Raw genomic sequence first — 20,816 nt, forward strand, 5'->3', positions numbered from 1 at the left:
ACGGTCTGTCTGCCTCGATGCTAACCTGGCCGAGTTGCCCCAGGACGGGGCGAACCGTGGCGGCCGCTCACCCCTCCCGCCCGCGAGCCTCACCCTCTCGCTTGTCTCCGCAGGGACCTACCAGGGCCAGTGGGTCGGCGGCATGCGCCAGGGCTACGGCGTGCGGCAGAGCGTCCCCTACGGCATGGCGGCGGTCATCCGCTCGCCCCTGAGGACCTCCATCAACTCCCTGCGCAGCGAGCACAGCAACGGCGCGGCGCTTCACCCCGACGCCTCCCCCGCCGTGGCCGGCAGCCCCGCCGTGTCCCGCGGGGGCTTCGTGCTGGTGGCGCACAGCGACTCCGAGATCCTCAAGAGCAAGAAGAAGGGGCTGTTCCGGCGCTCGCTGCTGAGCGGGCTGAAGCTGCGCAAGTCGGAGTCCAAGAGCAGCCTGGCCAGCCAGCGCAGCAAGCAGAGCTCCTTCCGCAGCGAGGCCGGCATGAGCTCGGTCAGCTCCACGGCCAGCGACATCCACTCCACCATCAGCCTGGGCGAGGGCGAGGCCGAGCTGTCGGCCATCGAGGACGACATCGACGCCACCACCACCGAGACCTACGTGGGCGAGTGGAAAAGCGACAAGCGCTCGGGCTTCGGCGTCAGCCAGCGCTCGGACGGGCTCAAGTACGAGGGCGAGTGGGCGGGCAACCGGCGGCATGGCTACGGCTGCATGACCTTCCCCGACGGCACCAAGGAGGAGGGCAAGTACAAGCAGAACATCCTCGTGAGCGGCAAGCGCAAGAACCTCATCCCGCTGCGCGCCAGCAAGATCCGCGAGAAGGTGGACCGGGCCGTGGAGGCGGCCGAGCGGGCGGCCACCATCGCCAAGCAGAAGGCGGAGATCGCGGCCTCCAGGTAGGAGGGTGAGGGCCGGCGTCGGGGGTGGGGGTGCCGCGGGGCGGTTCTGGGTCTCCGGATCCGGTCTGGTTGGTGGTGCTGTCTGCTTTGAGGCCTACGCGGGTGTTTCTCAAACTATGCCCCGTGGAACCCTGGGGTTCCTTGGAGGTTCTCAGAGGTGGAGCAAGGAGATGGTTGGTCTGAGGAGGCTCCGGGTCTTACAACCTCCCCTCAAATGGAGCAAACCTCCCTTCCTGTCTCTTCCTTGTTTTATATGCTGGTGTTTGATGGAGAACGATATTGGCCATTCTCTTGGTAGGGTGCACAGCACAGCTGCTGGCTGAGAGGAAGGTGTGTGCCCCCACGGCCACATTCCCAGCCAGGCATGGAGTGCCCTGTGCTGCAGGGATGTGGGAGGCAGGGGGCAGCTGTCCTGGCCACCCCAGCCCGAGGCCCAGATTGTCCCCAGGCCCTGGAGATGGCACCAAGTGAGCAGGGCTGGGTTGTGGGCCCCGGCCCAGGAGTCACTTGCAACTTGGTGCTGTTGGTCATCAGCGGTTCTCAGCAGGACACGGGACTCACTGTGTGGATTCAGCAGCCTCCAGACCCTAAGCGGGGCCCAGAATTGACTATAGGCGGGCGCTGTGTTGGCTATTGAGGTGTCTTTGTATTGGTGCAGGGGTGGGAACTTCAGAGCTGGTAGAAGGGGCCCCTGGGTCCCCCCAGGAAGCTCAGAGGAAAGTGTGTGAGCCTGGGTCTGCCCCGTGCTGCTGCGGGAGGCCGTGGACAGCAGGAACCGCCAGCCACAGGTTGAAGGAAGCCACTCGGTTGAAAACCAGAGCCCCCAGGTGGTCACGCTGCTGGGTTCTCAGGGAACCATTCCTGACTTGAGTGTATCGAGAGCCTCTGGCCATCTGTCTACTTCCTGGGTGAGGGCAGGGCCCTAGGGTCAGCCCCGAGGGTCGTGGGGCCTGGGATAGGAGTCTGGGGCACTTTAGACGCCTCAGGCTGCCCATATAGGATGTGTCCAGGAGGACAGACGCTGAGTCTTTCTGGATAATTCTGAACTCCTGGCCAGGGCAGGCCTGGGATTATTCCAGGGAGACACCCAGCTCAGTTATGGCTCAGGCCTTCCCAGCCTCATCGCTAATAAAACTTTAGCCCATTTGGTTCTGGTTCTCAGCGACCTTCCATCCATACTGGAAGAACAAAAAAAGGTGGCTGTGGTTTGTTGGCAGGATATCTGCCGCTCACAGCCAAGGTCTTAGAGGGGAACGAAACCCATTCCAAGAAGCCAAGGGGAAAAAGGAGTTACTGCCTGAATGTCGGGGTCCAGCTCTGTTCACCCCTGCCTGTTCCCCCAGAAGTGTTCAGGCACACAATAAATAGGAGCAGCGTTTATCACTGCTCCTCTGGTATTTTACAATCAAATTTGGTTCCCTAGTTATTTTTCCTTTATGAATATATAACTCTTGCTCCACATAGAAAAACTGGATGATGGAACATGAAAGGCAGGGAGCAACCTGAGGGCGGGTCTCATGCATCACCCAGAGACCCCGCTGGTGTTGGGCATTTTTCTTTTTTTCAAATAGTTCATCTATTTTTTACCTTTTGTGTTTCTTCATCTTATTGACCTCAGTGGACACAAGGCACTTTACAGGGCAGGAGGGCAGTGTCATCAGAAATTTAGGGGCTTGGGAGGCAAAAGCACAAAGATTTCATGGACAGTATTCCCCAGAATTGGCTATTTTATTTTTGCTAATGTTTATTTATTCGGCTGCGCCGGGTCTTGGTTGTAGTACACGGGATCTTCGATCTTTGTTGCGGCATGCGGGATCCTTAGTTGTGGTGTGCGAGCTCTTATTTGCGGCATGTGGGATCTAATTCCCTGACCAGAGATTGAACCCGGGCCCCTTGCATTGGAAGTGTGGAGTCTTAGCCTCTGGACCACCAGGGAAGTTCTGACTTTATTTGAAAGTCTGACGCTCAGGTTAGCCTCTTGGAACTGGGGGCATGGGATGCAGGGCCGTTTTCTGACACACCCCCAGAACCTGGGGGGTGCTGGTCTCTAAGAAGGAGTACATGGAGGTGGTGGTGTGGGCGGAGCTCAGAGCCAGCTCCCCGAGGACCCCCACCTGGACCCCCATGCAGCTGCCTGCCTGGCACAAAGGCCTGAGGGTGGCTCTGTGTATCGCGTGCTAGCTCGCTGAACATCCAGCCTGGCCCACCGCTGCTGAGCAGCCTGGGGAGGGTGCTCACCGTCTCTGGGCTGGGTCCTTGTGGACAGATGGCCTGGAGCAGCATGCAGTGCCCTCAGCGAGTGTGGGGCCTGGCCACCCTCCCAGGTGACCCCTGAACCGGGTCGGCCCCTCCCCTTGCACCCCGGCCTTGCGGGGAGGTGGGTGTGAATGCACACCCTGATGTGGTCTCAGGCTGGTGGCCTCGTGGTGCCCTGGGCCACCATCAGAGGTGGGAGGGGACAGTGTCCTCGGTCCCCAGACACGGTGAGGACGAGCCTCCATTCCAGGCTGTGGCAGGAGCTGCACTTGCCTGCATTTTCTCAATGGGCTTAGATTAAAAAAAAAAGAGAGAAGCCAGAGGCTGCCATCCTGGAGAGCAAAGCCAGTGGACGCCCGGGAGCCCCGAGGCCCGCCCTCCACCGGAGCGTGAAAGCAGCCGCGGCAGCCGCGTGGGGCCGCGGAGTGGCTGGCCCCAGGCGGGCTGTGGTCACTGTCACAGCCAGGACCCGGCCTGGCGTCAGCGAGCCGTGTCCTCGGGCCCAGCAGGTGCAATCGCTGAGCCGAGCCAGCCAGAAACGGTTCGGGACGTGTGTCCTCTCTCCCAGTGCGGGGACCTCCTGGGGGGCGGCTGCTGTGAGGAGGGGCACGGGCCTTCCTGGGAAAGGGGGCGGCACAGAGCTCGGGGTCCAAGATGGGGTCCTGTTCCCTCTGTTTCAGGGTGCACCGCACCCACCCTGGCTTCTGGGGCCGGGGCCAGGCCACATGGCTGAGATGAAGAGCTGGGGTTCCTCCTGAGCGCTGGATCTGCAGGCTGGCCCCCATCATCGCTGCCTGTCATGCAGGCTGGCATCACTGGGGACACCCAGGCAGCCCACCCAGAGATACAGAACTCCTCAATGGGGGTGCCACCTGGGCTCCAGAGCCCTGCCCCAGCCCCCTCAGGTTGTGTGGAAAATGCAGATGCCCCTCACCCCCAGAGCTTCTGCCTCAGCAGATCCGGATGGGGCCTGAGCACCTGCACTCCTGGGGAGCCCCTGGGATGCTGGTGCTGGCTGGGCCCCCAGCAGGGGAGCAGACATGCCTGCGGCCGAGGTGGGAGGTGGAGGAGCTTCCTGCTCTGTCAGGTAACGTGGAGCCAGGGCTCAGGGGAAGGTGTGCCAGGCCGGTCGGTCTGCAGAGACAGGCGGGCTCAGAGACCCCACTGGCCTACCCCAGGGACTTCTCAGCAATGTGTTGTCTGCACAGAAGCTAGTTCTGAATGAATGAATGAAGCTAGTTCTGAATGAATGAATGAATGAATGAATGAAGATGCTTAGCCCCGCCCCTTCTCATCGTCAGGGGCCCGGCCACCTCCTTCTGTCTGAGACCTGGAGGCAAGGCCATGGCCACCATGGGGCTGGGCCAGGTTCCCAGTCCATCCCAGGTGGACTGCGGGTCCCCTCTTGCTCCTGGGTGCCTGCAGACTCTCCAGGGCGAGGTGGACCCACTGTGGTCTAGCAGGGCAGCGTCCTCAGCAGAGCCCACGGGACAGAACTGCAAGTTCCCGCGGGTTTAGTCTGTCTCGGGCCTGACCTCCTGTAGACGTGGTCAGTCCTGGTCCAGGTGCGCTGTGGGGCCTGGTGGGTCAGCTGGCTCCACGGGGGGAGGAGAGGTAAATTCCCCCCAAGGTCCTGGGTTGTGGGGGTTACACCAGAGCCTGAGTCTGGTGAATGTGACAGCTCACTGTCCTCACCCTGAGACCCTGCGGGAACTGGAGAGGGAGGGGCTGGGTGGTGGAACAGACGCTTCTGTCCCAGCCGCCTCTTCTTGGCCAGGCTGCCCTCTGGCGCTAAAACTGCAGCCTGGAGCTTGAGCCAGCTCTGCTTCCTGGGAGTGACCGCTGTGCTCGGGGGTGAGAGGGGAGGAGGTGTGGGTGGGGCGGCCTCGCGGTTCCAGGCTGCGGAGGTCCCCGCGGGGCAGGGGTGTGGGGGCAGGAGGTGCGCTGAGGCTGCTGGTGGTCATGGTGGTCGGCAGGGCCATGGCCACAGGCCCGTGTGCTGCCCATCAGCTGATAACTCCGTCTCGTGATGCTTTGCTGAGTGAGCAGAGTTGTGGGCAGGTGGAGCTAGGAGGGACCTTGACCTGACGTTTAGGTGGAAGGTGACAAGTTCCTGGCAGGGGGACAACCATTCCTGCCTCCTGTACCCATGGGGGTTGCAACCGCATCCTCGCATCAGGCCGGCCGGCCCTTCTGAAGGACGGTGGTGTTCCCCACCGGCGAGGTGGGAGAGCGGGCTCCGAGGGCAGCCTGGCTGAGAGTCAGGCCCCCGTGCGGGCAGGGCGGAGCCGGTCTCAGAGCTGGGCGGTGGCCCAGGCAGGACTAGAACTCACATCTTGGTGCTGTCTGCTGCCCTGCACCTGCTCTCAGCCCCTTCAGACCTGGACCCAGACTGGGGCTTCTGTGAATAGAGGGGTGCTGGCTGCCTTCCGTGAAGTGCTCTCAAAATCCAGCCCTGCCCCTGGACAGGAGGGCTTCCTGCATGAAACCTCGATGAGGTCTGCTCAGGGACAGGCTTCTACGTCCCCAGTCGTCTTTTTTATGTCGATCCTGGGCTGGTGTCTGTTTGGGCCTCGGGGAGACCTGTTTGCTTTAAGCTTTCTGCTGCGGCTTCTCTCTCTCTCTCTCTTTTTTATTGCAGTGCGGGCTTTTCTCTAGTTGCCGCGAGCAGGGGCTGCTCTCTGGTTGCAGTGTGCAGGCTTCTCATTGCGGTGGCTTCTCTTGTTGCAGAGCACAGGTTCTAGGGCATACGGGCTTCAGTAGTTGTGGCTCCTGGGCTCTAGATTGCAGGCTTAATAGTTGTGGCTCACAGGCTTAGTTGCTCCACAACATGTGTGATCCTTCTGGACCAAGGATCAAACCCATGTCTTCAACAGGCGGATTCTTTACCACTGAGCCACCAGGGAAGCCTGCTGTGGCTTCTCTGGTCCTGTGAGTTACGGGTCTTCAGCAGGTCATCCCCAGAGCCCTGGGGGCAGGGGGACAGTGCATGAGCCCCATGTAGGTCAAGACAGGGAGGGCGCGTTATCTGCAGGGGAGACTGCCTGGGGCTCTCTAACTGGGGCATCTTTCCATCTTAAAGAAAACAATATTTAAGGATCTGAAATCAGGGTGGGGGGGGTCATGGTTTATTATGGGTTTAGGATACATTCATATCACTCCTTATTAAAATATAAGAGTAATGCATCCTTGTAAAAATACTAAAGCAATAAGGGCGATGGCTTCCTAGGAGGCTCTAGTGGTAAAGAATCTGCCTGCCAATGCAAGGGATGAGGGTTTGATGCCAGGGTGGGGAAGATCCCCTGGAGAAGGAAATGGCAACCCAGTGTTGCTATTGGGAGTGTTCTTGCTGGGAGAATCCCATGGACAGAGGAGCCTGGCAGGCTCCAGCCCCTGGGGCTGTAAAGAGTTGGACACGGCTGAGTGATGGAGCCCTCACACGATAAGGCAGACCAGCATCGAGCAGCCACATCCCACCGTGGGCTGTCCATCTCCCTTAGAGGGAATCACAGTTTTTTCAGCATATGTGCAGATAACTGTATCACACCTACAGGATTCTGGGTCACGATGAAGGGATTGTACTGCCAACTTGTTCTGTGGCTTATTTTCCTTTTTCCCTCACTTATGCCAAAGACCTCTTTCCATGTCAGGATTTTCCCCTGGTGTCTGCATCATATTCTGTGTTATGGGTGCACCAGCATTGTGCAACTCTTAGGTGCGTGCTAAGTCGCTTCAGTCGTGTCTGATTCCTTGCAATCCCAGGACTGTGGCCCACCAGGCTCCTCTGTCCATGGGAATCTCCAGGCAAGAATACTGGAGTGAGTTGCCATGCCCTCCCCCAGGCAATCTTCCCAACCCAGGGATCGACCCCTCATCTCTTATGTCCCCTGAATTGGCAGGCGGTTCTTTACCATTAGCGCCACCTGGGAAGCCTGGTCCAACTCTTGCTCTTTAAAGAAATGTTTCATCTGCGTCCCATCCTGCAGTCTTACAAGGCAGCTAAGACTGCCTTGTCTGCCCCGCTCTGCTGCTGGCACAGGTCTTTCCCACCACGACCCCCCAGAGCAAGTGTGCGCGGCTGAGACGTGTGTAAGGCGCTGTCTCATCGCCTGGCGACAGGCTCCATCACCTTACCTTGGCTGGGAGGAAGGCTGCAAGAGGAGGCGGTGGGGCGGCCTTGAGTGACTGCTCTGTCATTGAGGGGTTTCTCCCTGCAGTCAGCCAGTAACAGTGCCCCCGCCACACACCCAAGAAGTCCACATCCTAATAATCCCTGGAACCTGCGGATGTGTGACCTTCCTAGGGAAAAGGGACTTGGCGGATGTGATTACATTCGGCGCTACTCAGGATTGCCGGGGTGGGGTCCAGTGTCGTCACAGGGGTCCTTGTTGCAGGGAGGCGGGAGGGCAGAATAAGTGATGTTGGAAGTGGAGGTCGGGATGATGTGGCCACAAGCCAGGGGGTGCTGGTGCCTCCAGACGCTGGAAGAGGGGAGGAGATAGATCTCCCTGGAGCCTCCATCGGGAACCAGCCCCAGTTCAGCCTGTAAGACAGACCCGTTCTGGACTTCTGACCTCCAGAACCGTAGGATAACTAATGTGTGCTGTTCTGGGTTGCTGCAGCTCCGTGGAAGCCCGTGCACCCCCAGCTCTGGCACCGGGTGGGCTGTGTCACCTGGTGTCCCCTTTCTAGAAGGAGCAGGTCCATCCCTTTCCCGCCCCCAGCAGGAGACCTGCTCTGCAGCCGTGGTTCCAGGCCCTGCGGAGATGGACTCTTGGTGAGGAGTACGTGCAGCTTCCTGCCTCCGGGGGAGGGCCGGCCACACGCCAGGAGAGACCTTCTGGTGGGCGACAGCCATCTGTTCTGGCTCTGGCCTCCTGACATTAAAAAAAAAAAGAAGAAGGAGAAGAAGAGGCTGGGGAGTGGGGTGCCAGGTCCTGGAAATGCCTGGGTCAGGGGCCAGCCCGAGAGCCCCTGGGGGTGAGAGGCCACGGAGCCCCCAGACCCGGCTCCACCCCAGAGACCCAGGAGCACTTGGCCTTGGGCCTGCGAGTAGCGTCTGTGAGCCGCTTCCCGGGGCCTGGAGGGTGTCGGCTTGGGGTGCCAGCCTGTGCCCACACCTCTGTCACCTCCGGTCGTCGTGCGTGGGGTCGGGGATTCAGGCTGTCAGATGGGATTAGGATCGCTGCCCGCTTTGCTCTGGGCCACTTGTCAGACAGACGCGCTGAGCTCTGACTCACCCGCGGGCAGCTTTCCCACCTGGCATCGGAAGGCTCCTGGGGTGACCTGGGCCCTGTGTTGGCCGTGTCCAGGAGAGCCCTGGCCCGGGGTTCTGGGCTGGGGGGCTGCTGAACTCACCCCTTCACAGAGAAGCTGTGGCCTTTTACACGGCCCTGGAGGACGGGCCTCCCACGTGGCCTTGGCGACCTGTCCCCAGACTTGGTGGCACAGGGATTTTTCATCCTAATCTAAACCCAAGCCCTTCTGTTACTGCCCGAGCCTGTTTCTTTCCTGTCATTGAGGGAAATAGTAAAATGATCTGCTGTTAGTAGGTCTGTGGCCTCAGGCAAGGGACATAAACTCCCTGGGTCTCCAATTTCAACCCTGTGAAATGGGTTGAAGAGGTGGCGTGCCCAGTGGGGTTGTTGTGAAGACTGACACATCCCAGGAAAGACAGGACACCAGCTGTCTTCCCCATGACGTGTTAGAGCAGGCGGGAGGGGTGAGGGGGTGTCGGGGGGCTCCCCTGCCCTTGACCCCTCTCCCCCTGGGCAGCCATGGAGTCTCAGTCTCCCCACCTGGGTGCCTGCCTCCCTAGATGTGGAAATGACCACATCCATGCTCATCAGATCCGAGGAGTTTAATTTGAGTTTAAACTGAGGAGTTTCATCAAATCGAAGTTCACTTCAGTGCAGCCTGGAATGGGCAGGCACGTGTGTAGGTTACATGTTTGTTTCTCACCCCCATGCCCTTGGCCCTGTGACTGTGGTCTGCCCCCTGGAGGCTTGGCCATGGGCTTTGTCTGGTCCACGGGACCGGCCTGGAGTGATGGAGGCCCCGTCCCTGTCTGAGGCCCTGGGAGGCTTGCTGTGTTTCTGCTCGCTGTCCTTGTACTTCTGCCGTTGCTGTGACAACACGCCCTGGGAGCCCCCATCCCTGGGGGTGGGGGAGAGGGACGCTTGGGGACACCTGGATGCATAAGCAAGAATAAAGGAGTATTTTAAATCACTTCCTTTTGGGGATGGGGGATTTGTTTGGCATCGCTGACTGCTATGGCCCTCGTGGGTGGTCCTGGATAAAAGGATCACTGTGCTTGTCTGCACACACTGTGGGTCCGGCCACGCTAGACCATTAGTCCTCTGGGGGGACATTCCTGATCCTTTGTGTGGGTGTCCTGGGGCTGCCACATCAAAGTGCCACAAATGGGGTGGGCTTAAACAACGGGAATGTTTTCTCACAGTCCTGGAGCCAAAAGTCCAATGTCAGGGTGTGGGCAGCGTCACCATCTCTCTGGATGCTCTCGGGGGTAAGGGGGCAGTCCTTCCTGTCTCTTCCAGCTCCTGGGTGTCCAGGCATCCTTGCAGGGTGGCCATATCCCTCCAACCTCTGCCGGTGTCTGTCCTTATGATATGCCATAAGGGCTGCCAGCATCCAGTGTCACCTTATTACATCTGCAAAGACCCTGTTCCAAAGAAGGCCCCACTCTGAGGTTCCCAGTGGATGTGAACTTGGGGTCTGTACTCTGCACGGCTGCCCCACGGCCATGGCTCCTGTGGATGTGAATGCCTTCTTCCACCACCTCACTTCAACTCCTGTGATCACGGCTCCTGCCTCTGGAGTCAGGCCGGCCTCCAGAGGGCTTGGAACAGAACTTACTACTCTCCCAGGGGGCTCCCTGCTTTCCTACAAAGTGTCTTTGGGTCTCAGGGTCTTATGTGCTCCGGGTCATGGTGTCCCAAGCTATGAGGGGCCACTTTAGCTTTCCCGGACTTTTTCTTACCTTGAGTGTCTTCCATGAGAAGCTGCCTTATCCTCATCTAAGGGGTGTGTGTTGTGGGGGGGCTGGCAGATGGCTTGGGGGGATAGAAGGGGTTTCCTCAGTCACTGCTTGCTGACCACCCTGTTCTCACAATGCCCAGCCTCTGCTCCAGTACGAGCTTCAGGCTTTGTCTGCCGTCAGCACCCACACCTACCCCCGCTGCCACCCCAGACTCTGCCCCGGGCTCCCCTTTGCCTCTCGAAAGATCCACTTGTGGGCTCTGCCAGGTGGGAAGGGTCATCTTCTCCCAGCCTGTCTGGTACCTGGAGGAGTCGTACCACGTGAGCACTGAAGTTACAGCTTTGGGAATTCCCTGGTGGTCCAGTGGTTAAGACCCCATGCTTCCACTGCAAGGAGACCCAGGTTTGATCCCTGGTTGGGGAACTAAGATCCCACATGTCGCATGACACAGGCCAAAAAAGTTATGGATTCAGCCCTACCAGCGACAAGGCAGGAGGGAGAAACAGAAGCTGGGAAGAACAGAACATTTGGTGTGTAAGCACCTCTGAGCTTACTCGTTTCCACTGTAGAGACCTATATATTCTGCATAGTAGAGCCGCTCAGTGTATATACTTTGGGGGATCTTGAAGAGTCATTTTGACCCCTTGAAGTTTTCTCCAAACCTAAAGTCTGTGTGGAACGTGACTTGGCTCCATTAATCAGGACTCTGTTGCAAGCAGTAGCATCATCATTCAAATTAGCTCAAGCAGAGAGGCCCTGTGTTGGCTCCCAGTCGCTGGGTTGGCTTCAGGCACAACTGGATCCAGGGATTCAGATACTGTCAGGGCTGTGTCATTCTCTCCCTTTCTTGCTTCTGCTTTCCTCTGTGTGTTAATTTCACTCTCCAGCAGGTTCTCTGCACGAGGAGGGAAAGGCCACCAGGTCTGTGTTCACGTGCTTCTTAGAGTTCTCGGTCCTGGCGGGAAGGCGAGATGCTTTTCTCCTGGGGCCCATATAGTGATGGTCTGGAAGGGCTCAGCTTGGCTCTGCAGGAGTCACCTGCCTGCTAATTGCCCTTGACGATGGAATTTGCTGATTGGCCAGGCTGGGTCATGTGCCCATCTGAGATGTGAGGGGTGTGGTCAGAGGATGGACATCCTGACACCCCATCAGGAGTGCCGTGGAGGAGGGAAGGTCCCTGATGGGGGGCACTGGGCAAGCAAACCTCTGTCCAGCTCCAGAAGGGAGCACTCTCAGGTCATGTTCTCCCGTCCATGTGGAAGGTTAGAGGTGCCTCACCCGCGCTTCTTCCCATGAAGACACATTCACATACCATCAAGTCACTCTTTAAAGAGCATGACTCATTGGTCTCTAGAGTGTTCAGAGTGGTGCAGCTGTCCTTGCTGCTTCCAGAACATTTCCAGCACACCCCAAAAGAAACCTGTACCCCTTAGCAGCCTCCCCCAGCCCCTGGCAGCCACAGATGTAAATTCTCTCTTTGCCTATTCCGGACACTTGGTGTAAGTGGAGTCGCACCATACGTGGCGTGGCTTATGTCTGGCTTCTTCATTCTGTGCAGTGCTGTCATGTCGTCAGGGTTTGGCCCTGTTGTAGCCTGTGTCTGAGTGTCATCCCTCTCCACCCTAGTGATAGCCCACCATGTGCAGGGGCCTCATGTTGTCGATCCACTCCGCAGTTGATAAACGGTGGGCTGTTTCTACTTCTGTCTGTCATGAATAGTGCCGCTGTGAACGTTCATGTGTGAATCTTTGGGTGCGTGTCCATTTTCAGTTCTCTTGGGTGGGTACCTGGGAGAGGAATTGCTGGGCCAAGTGGCGATTCTGGGTTTAACATTCAGAGGTGCTGCCCCCACAGTTTCCCACGGTCTGCTCCTTTGACTTCCCCGTCAGCACTGGATCCCGCGTCTCGGCATCCTCCCGGACTTGTTCCCGTGCGTCTCTGATTCTAGCTGCCCCCGTGGGTGTGGAGTGGATCTCCTTGCATGTTTTTTTAAAATACTTATTTATTTTATTTGACTCTGCCAGACCTTAGATGTGGCATGCAGGATCTTCAGTTGCAGCATGTGGGATCTAGTTCCCTGACCGGGGCTCGAACCCCAGCCCCTTGCACTTGGGAGTGTGGAGTCTTAGCCACAGGACCACTAGGGAAGTCCCTCCTTGTGGTTTCAACTGACATCTCAAGCATCTTTCCCTGTACTTGTTGGCCATCTGGGCATCTTCCTGGGAGACCTGTCAGCAGCTTGGGTTTTAGTGAATGTTCGTGTCTCTCCCCTGTGGGGTCTGTGTGTTAGTTGGAGGCACCCGCCCCAGGAGGCAGAGCTGCCCTGTGCTCTAGGGCGGGCCTCCCCGGGGTGGTGCCCGGGAGAGCTCTGGGCTAGATTTGGCGGGCACTGAGGAAGGGCCCTCTTCCCCGGCAGGGCGGTGCAGCCTCTCTGCACCGACCTGCCTGACTCGGAGCCCGCGACTACAGTGCTGTCCTGGGGGAGCAGCAGGGCCCTGCCGGGGACAGAACCGACTCATCTCTACTTGTCACCAGGGAGACCCGGTCCCTCCAGCCCCGAGGCCCTGGTGAGCTCATCTTCCAGAGGGGGTACTGCAGAGCCCTCCCCGGCTGGGGTCCCTCGGGGAAGAGACTGAAGTTGCCCAGGACCCTGACCCCTGACCCCTCTCCGAACCGCAGGTGCCACTGGGCTGCCAGGACCTTGCAGTGTCAGGGATGCTGGCGGCTGTTAGTTGCTCTCCCATCCCACCTTGGCTTCTCTGGCTTCTCTCTCTCAAGCCCCCGGCCCCGCCCTGGGCTTCTGGGCTTGGGGGTGGGGGGCGGTGTAGGCGGTAGAGTCCCAGCTGAGTCTCAGGTCCCAGTGCTGCCACCCAGCGGTGGGGGGCTGGCGAGAGACCACGTACCTGGAAGGTGTCATCTCTGCAGTGGACGGACGGGTGCATCTGCAGCCATAGGCTCAGTAGTCTGCTCTTCTCTGTCCCAGTGCTTCCAGGCCTCAGGAGAAAGCTGGACGGCTGCCCTTGTATTCTGGCCCTCTGTCCCACACACCTGCCCCACCGCCCTCTGGGCAGCCTCTTCTTTGCACACGCTGTTCCCTGTGCTCGGAATGCCTCAGCTCCACCAGCCAACTCCTGTGCACCCCTCAAGACCCAGTTCAGATACACCTTTCTGAACTCATCCCTGACTGAGGCAGGGATCAGCTGCTCCTGTTCTGTGATCCCAAAGCACTTTCTCTTCCCCTCTGGGTTGGCGTCTGTCTGGCGGTGCAGGATTTTTTGTCTGTTTGTTGGGTAGTGAGTTCCCTGAAGCTGTGACTGTTTCCTTGTCAGCACCCAGTAGGTACAGCAGTGAGAAAGGGAAGGAGGGGGCCTCTCTAATAAAGAGAAACATGTCTGAGTAGTAAGGATTGGGGGCTGTAGGGTCAGGCCAGCCGTGTGGACTGGGCTGACCTCACGTGAGCCTTCACTGAGCCTTGGTTTCCCTGTCAGTATGTCAGGCGTGATGATAGACCCACTCTTGGGGGCAGTTGGGATGGACTGGGAGGATACTTGTAGAATGCTCAGCGTGTCCCTGCCTCCAGGAAGCCCTCAGGAATTGTATTTCCACCCTGGGATCTTCAGGGCGGTGGGAACTCACAACAGACTGCCTAAACACTAACTCAGGAATCAGAAGGATTCTCCTGCCAGACTCTGGTCCTCTCACAGCCCACAGACACTGTTCTTCAGGTTCTGGTCACCAATCCACCGTCTTCTTGTGGAAGGGTGACCACACACATGCACTGGTCACCTGGCACCTCCGGACAAGGACTCAAAATAAATCCCTGCCCTGGTTTGGCTCCAGGAAAACATTGTCACTGCAGACAAGCTGCTGTTTGTTGCCAAGAACCCGAAGGGCGTGGCTATGCGGGTTCCCGTGGTCCACGGTGGACGAGGGCTGTGTGCCACCATTTCCCTTGGGGGTCAGTGGGTGGCGCTCTGGGGCTAGAAAGGGCTGTGGCTCGTGTCTCCAGCCTCGTCATGGCCTTGGTCTTCCTCCTTCAGGGTCCTGCTGATGTGTGTTTGGCAGGAGGTAGGGACCTCCATCAACAACAGCCCCACCCGCCAACCCCTGTGAGCACAGAATCCCGCACACGAGGTGCAGAGCTGGCCTCAGGCCAGTGTCCACCTTGGCAGTGTTGCCTCTCCTTGCTGAACTGGTTTCTCTGTCTGTAGGACAGGATCATTTTCTGTTTTGGTTTTGATTTTCATTTCCTCTTTCCCTTTAACAATCATGACTATTCCCAGGAGTGGCAGTCAGAATACTTACTACCGATCAGCACAGCATCAGCCGGCATCCCTACCAGTACATGGAGAACCGAGCACCTGTCTCCATCCATGCCCCTGCCCGGGCCGCCTCCTGGGGAGTCGGGGTTAAATGAGGCGGGAGGCAAGTGCACACAGCACGGGGCCTGAGCACACGGAATCTCAGCTGCTCCACTGCCGTCACGGCCCCCCCACAGGTTACCTTTTTCCTCTTTCCGGCCACCCTCTGCAAGCTGACCTGAGTGGGGCCGCCAAAGGTGGTGCCATGACAGTGGGGCCTGATGGGTGGGCCTTTCCAGGGTTGCCAGGAATCCCCAGAGTTCACTCGTCGGTGCCCCGACCGTGAACTGGCCTCCCTGAGCTGGTCAGATGAGCGGGATGCAGCTGGAACTTCTGTGTTCCATCTTCATTGGCCCTCGGCAGCACAGGAGCCCGTGTGCCTGCTTCGCAGCTGAGGAAACACAGCACCTTCCTCACCCTAACCCGCTCCTGGCATCCTCGTCCTCCTCTTTCCCTGGTGCCTTAGACGTGTGACAAAATCTCACAGACACACGCCTTACATGAGACGTGGTCTCTCCCAGGTCTGGAGTCTGCAGAGTTTGAGGTCAGGGTGCCTGTGGGGTCGGCTCTGGCCTCTCTCCCTGGGGGCAGACAGCACCATCCCTGTGCCCTCACGTGGCGTGTCCTCCATGTGTGTGGAGAACTCTCTTCCCCTTCTTATAAGGACCCCAGTCCTGCTGGATGGGGGCCCCACCTTTATGACCTCATTTATCCTTAAGGACCTCCTATAAGTGCCATCACCATATACAGTCACATTTTGGTGGTAGGGCTTCACATAAAAATTTCAGGGGGTACCAAACTCAGTCCACAGCACCTGGTGTGTTAGGAAGGAGGCAGATTGACAAGACCTAAAATAACATCGGTTTTAAGGTCTAATACAGGCTGTAACGTGGATGAACCCTGGGGACGTGGTACTGAGTGACAGAAGTCAGACACAAAAGGACAAGTCCTGTCTGACTCCATTCAAGTGAAATATGTGGAAGAGGAGAAAGGAGAGCAGAGGTTCCCAGGGCTGTGCAGGGGAGGGCAGAGAGTCCCTGGTACTGGCACTGGGATTCTGTTCGGGACACTGGAAATGGGTTTGAAATAGATCATGCTGATGGTCACACAACACTGTGGATGTCACCCCTGCTGCAGAATTGCACGCTCCAGAAGGGTTAACTCCATATAGTTTGCCACAATAAGAAGCTCATAGCTGTGCAAAGACATGTGCTTATGTCTTGCGTGAAACATCCACACTGTCCCCTCCAAGGTGCACATGGCACTGAGCTCACACCGCATTGGCCAGAACAGAGTCACATGGCCACCCAGCTTCAAGGGAGGCTGGGAAATGTAGTCCTTATTCTGGGCAGCCATGGGCTACTATGCAGGAGTGGGGCCAGTGGTTCCTGGATGGGCAGCAGCTGTTCTGGCCACACCTGGTCACAGGGCAGTCATTCTTGAGGACGTAGTGTCCACTCTTCTGTGCAGCCTTCCTTGAGCCCCAGGACTCGGGCCCTGCTGTGTGCCCTGTGTTGCTCATTTTAGGGTGGTGGGACCTGGCTTCCTCCACCCCACCTGCCCCAGACTCTCACTCTTTGGGTGCAGGGCGCTGCCTGTTTGTTGACCAGCATCTCCAGGGCCAGGTTGAGAATCTGGCACCGAGGAGATGCTCAGCAAAAACTTAATGAATGAGCAAGAGTGGGTGAAAGTCCCCTCCTGGGGGTCACAGCTCTCAACAGTGGGGCCATGATTTGAGCCCCAAGTGTGACATCTGGGTGGAGAGTTCTGTGTTTGCCTTTTGGGAAAAGCACTGGGGCAGGGGTTCCATCTCTGTGTCTCCCTCTGCCCCCGTCTCTCCACCATGGGTTCGGACACAGACCCTGGGCACAGGGAAGACAGTGAGACAGGGGACTTGCCCTTGACCCCAGATGTGGGCGCTGGTGGCAGGGAGGTGGGGTGCTGCAGGGCTGTGCTCCCTGTTTCCCTCTGTGGGAAGCTGGACAAGCTGCTGGGCGGCTGCTGGCAGAGTCTATGGAAGTCTGAACCCCAGCCTGGTGGGCGGGCGGCTGGGAGCAGGGCTGGCTGCTGGCCTGGAGCGCGGCGTCTGCTCCCCCACCGCAGCCCGGCTCCTGCCCTTTCTGACTGAACGTGCCCTTGTTAGCTGTCTCCCCGGCAGGAGACTTGACAGACCCAGTAATTGCATGAAATAGCTGAACAAGGGCGCAATCACAGGCAGGGTGCCACTGTGGCCGTGACCTCGGTCAACACTGGCTCCGAAGGAGGCATCTGGCCAGCCAGGGGGCCCAACCAAGGCCTGAGATGGCCTGCCCTGCGTCTGGGCCTGGTGCTGGGCTGCACGAGTTGTGCGGCCCTGGGTGAGCACCACCCCCTTCCCACCCACCTTGTCTGATGGGCAGAAGCCGCCTTGGGCTCTGGGTTGAGAAGGATTCTGAGGCCAAGTCTGGGCTCAATGGAGGGGCCTTGTCAGTGATCCAGACCGTCTGTCCTGGGTTTGGGCAGGGGGTGGAAGGAACACCAGGAGGGGCTATGGGAGCAGACTGGGGCTCCCACGTGTGGACGTGAACCTCTCCAGAGTGAGCTGCTCACCCTATCTGATCCTTGGTGCCTGCAGCATTTTTTTTTTTTAATGTAAAATATTTTTGTAAAACATACATAGCATGCTGTGCTTAGGTCATTCAGTCGTGTCCGACTCTCTGTGACCCCATGAACTGTAGTCCACCAGGCTCCTCTGTCCATGGGATTTCCCAGGCAAGAACAAAGAAGTGGGTTGTCATTTCCTACTCCAGGGGATCTTCCTGACCCAGGGATCGAACCTGCGTCTCTTGCATCTCCCGCATTGGGAGACAGTTTCTTGACCAGTAGCGCCACCATTATGTATGGGCTTCCCCGGTGGTGATAGTGGTAAAGAATCCACCTGCCAATGCAGGAGATGAAAGAGACAAGAGTTCGATCCCCAGTCCTTCCCTAGCCCCTTCCCAGTCCCCTCTCCAGCCCCAGCCCCCTCCCCAACTCCCAGCCACAGCCCTTCTACTCTCTGTGTGAGCCTGGTGGTTCTCGGAACCTCACGTAAGTGGAGTTGTACAGTGTCTTGCATCCAGCTTATTTTACTGAGCCTAAGGTCACGGTACATCCCTGTGGTGATGTGTGTCAGAATCCTCCTTTCTGAAGCTGGATGATACTCCACTGTGTGGATGGACCACATTTTGTTTATCCACGAGTCTATTGCTGGACACGTGGGGCACGTCCACATTTTGGCTGTTGTGAATAATCCTGGAGTGAATATGGGTGTGCAGATATCCTTTTGAGACCCTGTTTTCAGTTCTTTTGGGTCTGTACCCACAAGGGGCAGGTGCCAACAGGCATTGTCTTCAGTGGGAGGTAAGGGGCTCACTGCGAGTGGTCAGACTAGACCCTTCGTCCCCAGGGAGTGCTCAGGGAACCCTGCCCTGGACCCTGGGCCTGCCTGGAACCTCCTGCCTCACCTCGGGGGCTGGTCCAAGAAGCCAGGTTAGGGCTGGCAAGGGCTGTGGTCTCTCCTACCTGCCGGTCAGGGTAGAGACCACTTCCTCCCTGGGCCTTGAGCTCAGGCCTTGCTGTGAGGTTGTGCCCATGATAATGACCGTAGGCTGATCCCTGACCACTGTGGGAGTGGTCTCCTGTGAGCCTGTGACACTAAACTGAGGGTTTAGTTTAGCCACGCCTTCCCCTGTGGCTCCAAGCTGGGGGCAGAGGGGACGGGACACAGGGTGCTGTCCACTCACCAGCCTCTGACACTGTCCCCTACCTGCACCGGCCTGCCCACGTCCGGTTTCCACCATGTCCTGCCTGGCCCAGCTCACGCCGGCGACCACGTCCACACTCCTCCATTTCCTGAGGCTGTTCAGACAAAGCACTTTGTCTCTTGTCCAGAATGTTCTGTCCCCAGTTGGCAGGTGGGTCATCGTGGCTCCGTCCTCGGCTTTGAGGTTAGATCTAACAGTCGGCCCTGACCCCAGGCAGCCCGTGAACCACTACCCCCACACCTGCATGGATCTCCCGGTCCTAGTCCTGGGTGGTGACAGCTGGGCTCCTGAGCAAGGCACCTCCACCTCCGGGCCTCGGAGCTAGAGTGGTGAGTCCTTGGCCTGCGAAGTTCCCCTTCATCAGAGTCAACACGCTTTTCTGTAAAGGATGAAACAGTAAATATTTTAGGCTTTGGCAGCCCTGAGCTCCCTGTCATAGAATCATCTCTTTATTTCTTTTAAAAAATATTTATTATTTTTATCTTATTTATTTGGCTGCACTGGGTTTCGGCATGTGGAATCTAGTTCCCTGACCAGGGATCGAACCCTGGCCTCCTCCATTGGGAGCTTGGAGTGTTAGCACTGGACCACCATTTGTTGTTGTTATTCAGTTGCTCAGTCCTGTCTGACTCTTTTCGACCCCATGGACTGCGGCATGCCAGGCTTCCCTGTCTTTCACCATCTCCTGGAGTTTGTTCAAATTCATGTCTATTGAGGCAGTGATGCCATCCAACCATCTCATGATCTATCATCCCCTTCTCCTCCTGCCTTCAATCTTTCCCACCATCAGGATCTTTTCTCATGAGGCAGCTCTTCGCATCAGGTGGCCAAAGTATAGGAGATCCAGCTTCAGCGTCAGTCCTTCGAATGAATATTCAGGACTGATTTCCTTTAGGATGGACTGGTTGGATCTCCGTGCAGTCCAAGGGACTCTCAAGAGTCTTCTCCAACACCACAGTTCAAAAGCATCAATTTTTTGGTGTTCAGCCTTCTTTATGGTCCAACTCTCACATTCATACATGACTACTGAAAAAACCATAGCTTTGACTGTGTGGATCTTTGTCGGCAAAGTAACATCTCTGCTTCTTAATACGCTGTCTAGGTTTGTCATAGCTTTTCTTCCAAGGAGCAAGCAAGGAAGTCATTTTTCCTAAAATCATTGAAAACACAAAACCCACTCTCAGCTCCAGGCATTAGCTGGATTTGGCTGGTGGGCTGTGAGTGGCAGTGCCCTGCCCTAAGAGGGGCCTCTGACTCTGTCTACAAGTGTCACACTACCCTCCAGCTCCACGGGCACTGGCCCACGAGTGGAGTGTTAGGGCCTGTCCATCCTGCTTTGGGTGTTTCTTTTCTTTGGCTGTGCATCGGCAAGCGGAGCATGCTGGCCCCCCATTTCCTCCAGTGTTTGTTCCTTGTCCTCCCTCTGACTGCTCCAGGTCCTCTGCCTGCAGTGGCACTTCCTCCAGGAAGTCCTCCTGGTCTCCACCCAGACTCCCCACGTGTTGCCTGAACTCATGAGAGCTGGGCCTTGGCCGGGGCTGAGCTGGCACTTGGGGGCAGCCTTGCTCCAGCACCATGCTGCATTCTCTGATGTGGACACCAGGATTTGGGGTCCCATAGAGCCCTACCCCTCCTACAAGTGTTTGGAGGTGAGGTGCCTACTCACACCCTTTCTGGTCCATCTCCAATCCAAGCCCCACTGGTGGGACTTGGGTGGGGAGTCGGTGAGCACAGCTGAGCCTTCATCTCACTTAATTTCATAGAGGAGGTGATGTCTCCCTGTCTGTTGTGTGAGGGCCAGGGGGCTTCATTTCACAAAGAGTGGCCCATCAGACTGGCCCTGCCCAGTATCCAGGGAGAATCAGAAGAGCCGATGGAGGGGGCAAGGTCTTGTCCTTCCCTCCCTGGCAGTGGTTGGGGCTCAGTCTCTAAAGAGATCTTTCGTGGCCGGTGCTGAGCCCCTTGTGCCCTCAAATTACCAACGAAAGAGCTAAACGCCGTGCCACCACCTCCCCTTCGTCCCCTGGGACCAGGCCTCCGAGCCCCCACCCCCTCAGGCCACCTTGCTGGGCGGGGTTCCTCCTGCCTGCTCCTAGCACTCGCCCGGATCTGCCTCCGGGGAGCTCCACACTTTTTACAAACATCTCATTAATCCTCTGTGAGGTCCCGTGAGCCTAAGCCCACACAGCTCTGCCTTCGGAGAACTGATGATTAGTTACGAAATCTCCCCAAGCCTCTCCAGCTGGGCGCGGAGCCTGGAGGTGCTGCTGGCGTCTACTGTCTCGTGTCCCATGGGACGAGGGACGTCTGCAGTCCAGGGTCGGGGTCCACCCTGGGTTCTCCCTGGTAGAGTTAGCTCAAAGCCCCTGGTCCCCCTGCATACCTGCAGGAGACGTCAGGTCAGTGAGTAGATTCCCGATCCAGGATGCTCACCTGCAGGGTGGGGCTCCGAGCCCAGACCAGGTGTCTCGTTCCACCCACACATGACTCGGGAGATGCTGAAAAAAAAAAGGAGATACT

General features: G+C 57.7%; 1 protein-coding gene across 1 annotated transcript in view; it reads left to right on the top strand.

The window, feature by feature from the left end:
* The window catches only part of JPH3 (junctophilin 3), a 76,398-nt gene that overhangs the window by 31,010 nt on the left and 24,572 nt on the right, over positions 1–20,816 (top strand). The window contains exon 2 of the mRNA XM_043898247.1: positions 114–891. Coding sequence (XP_043754182.1) covers positions 114–891 — 778 coding nt within the window. The remainder of the gene's footprint in view (positions 1–113; positions 892–20,816) is intronic.

The sequence above is a fragment of the Cervus elaphus genome, chromosome 4 (genome assembly GCF_910594005.1).
Source record: "Cervus elaphus chromosome 4, mCerEla1.1, whole genome shotgun sequence".
NCBI lineage: Eukaryota > Metazoa > Chordata > Mammalia > Artiodactyla > Cervidae > Cervus > Cervus elaphus.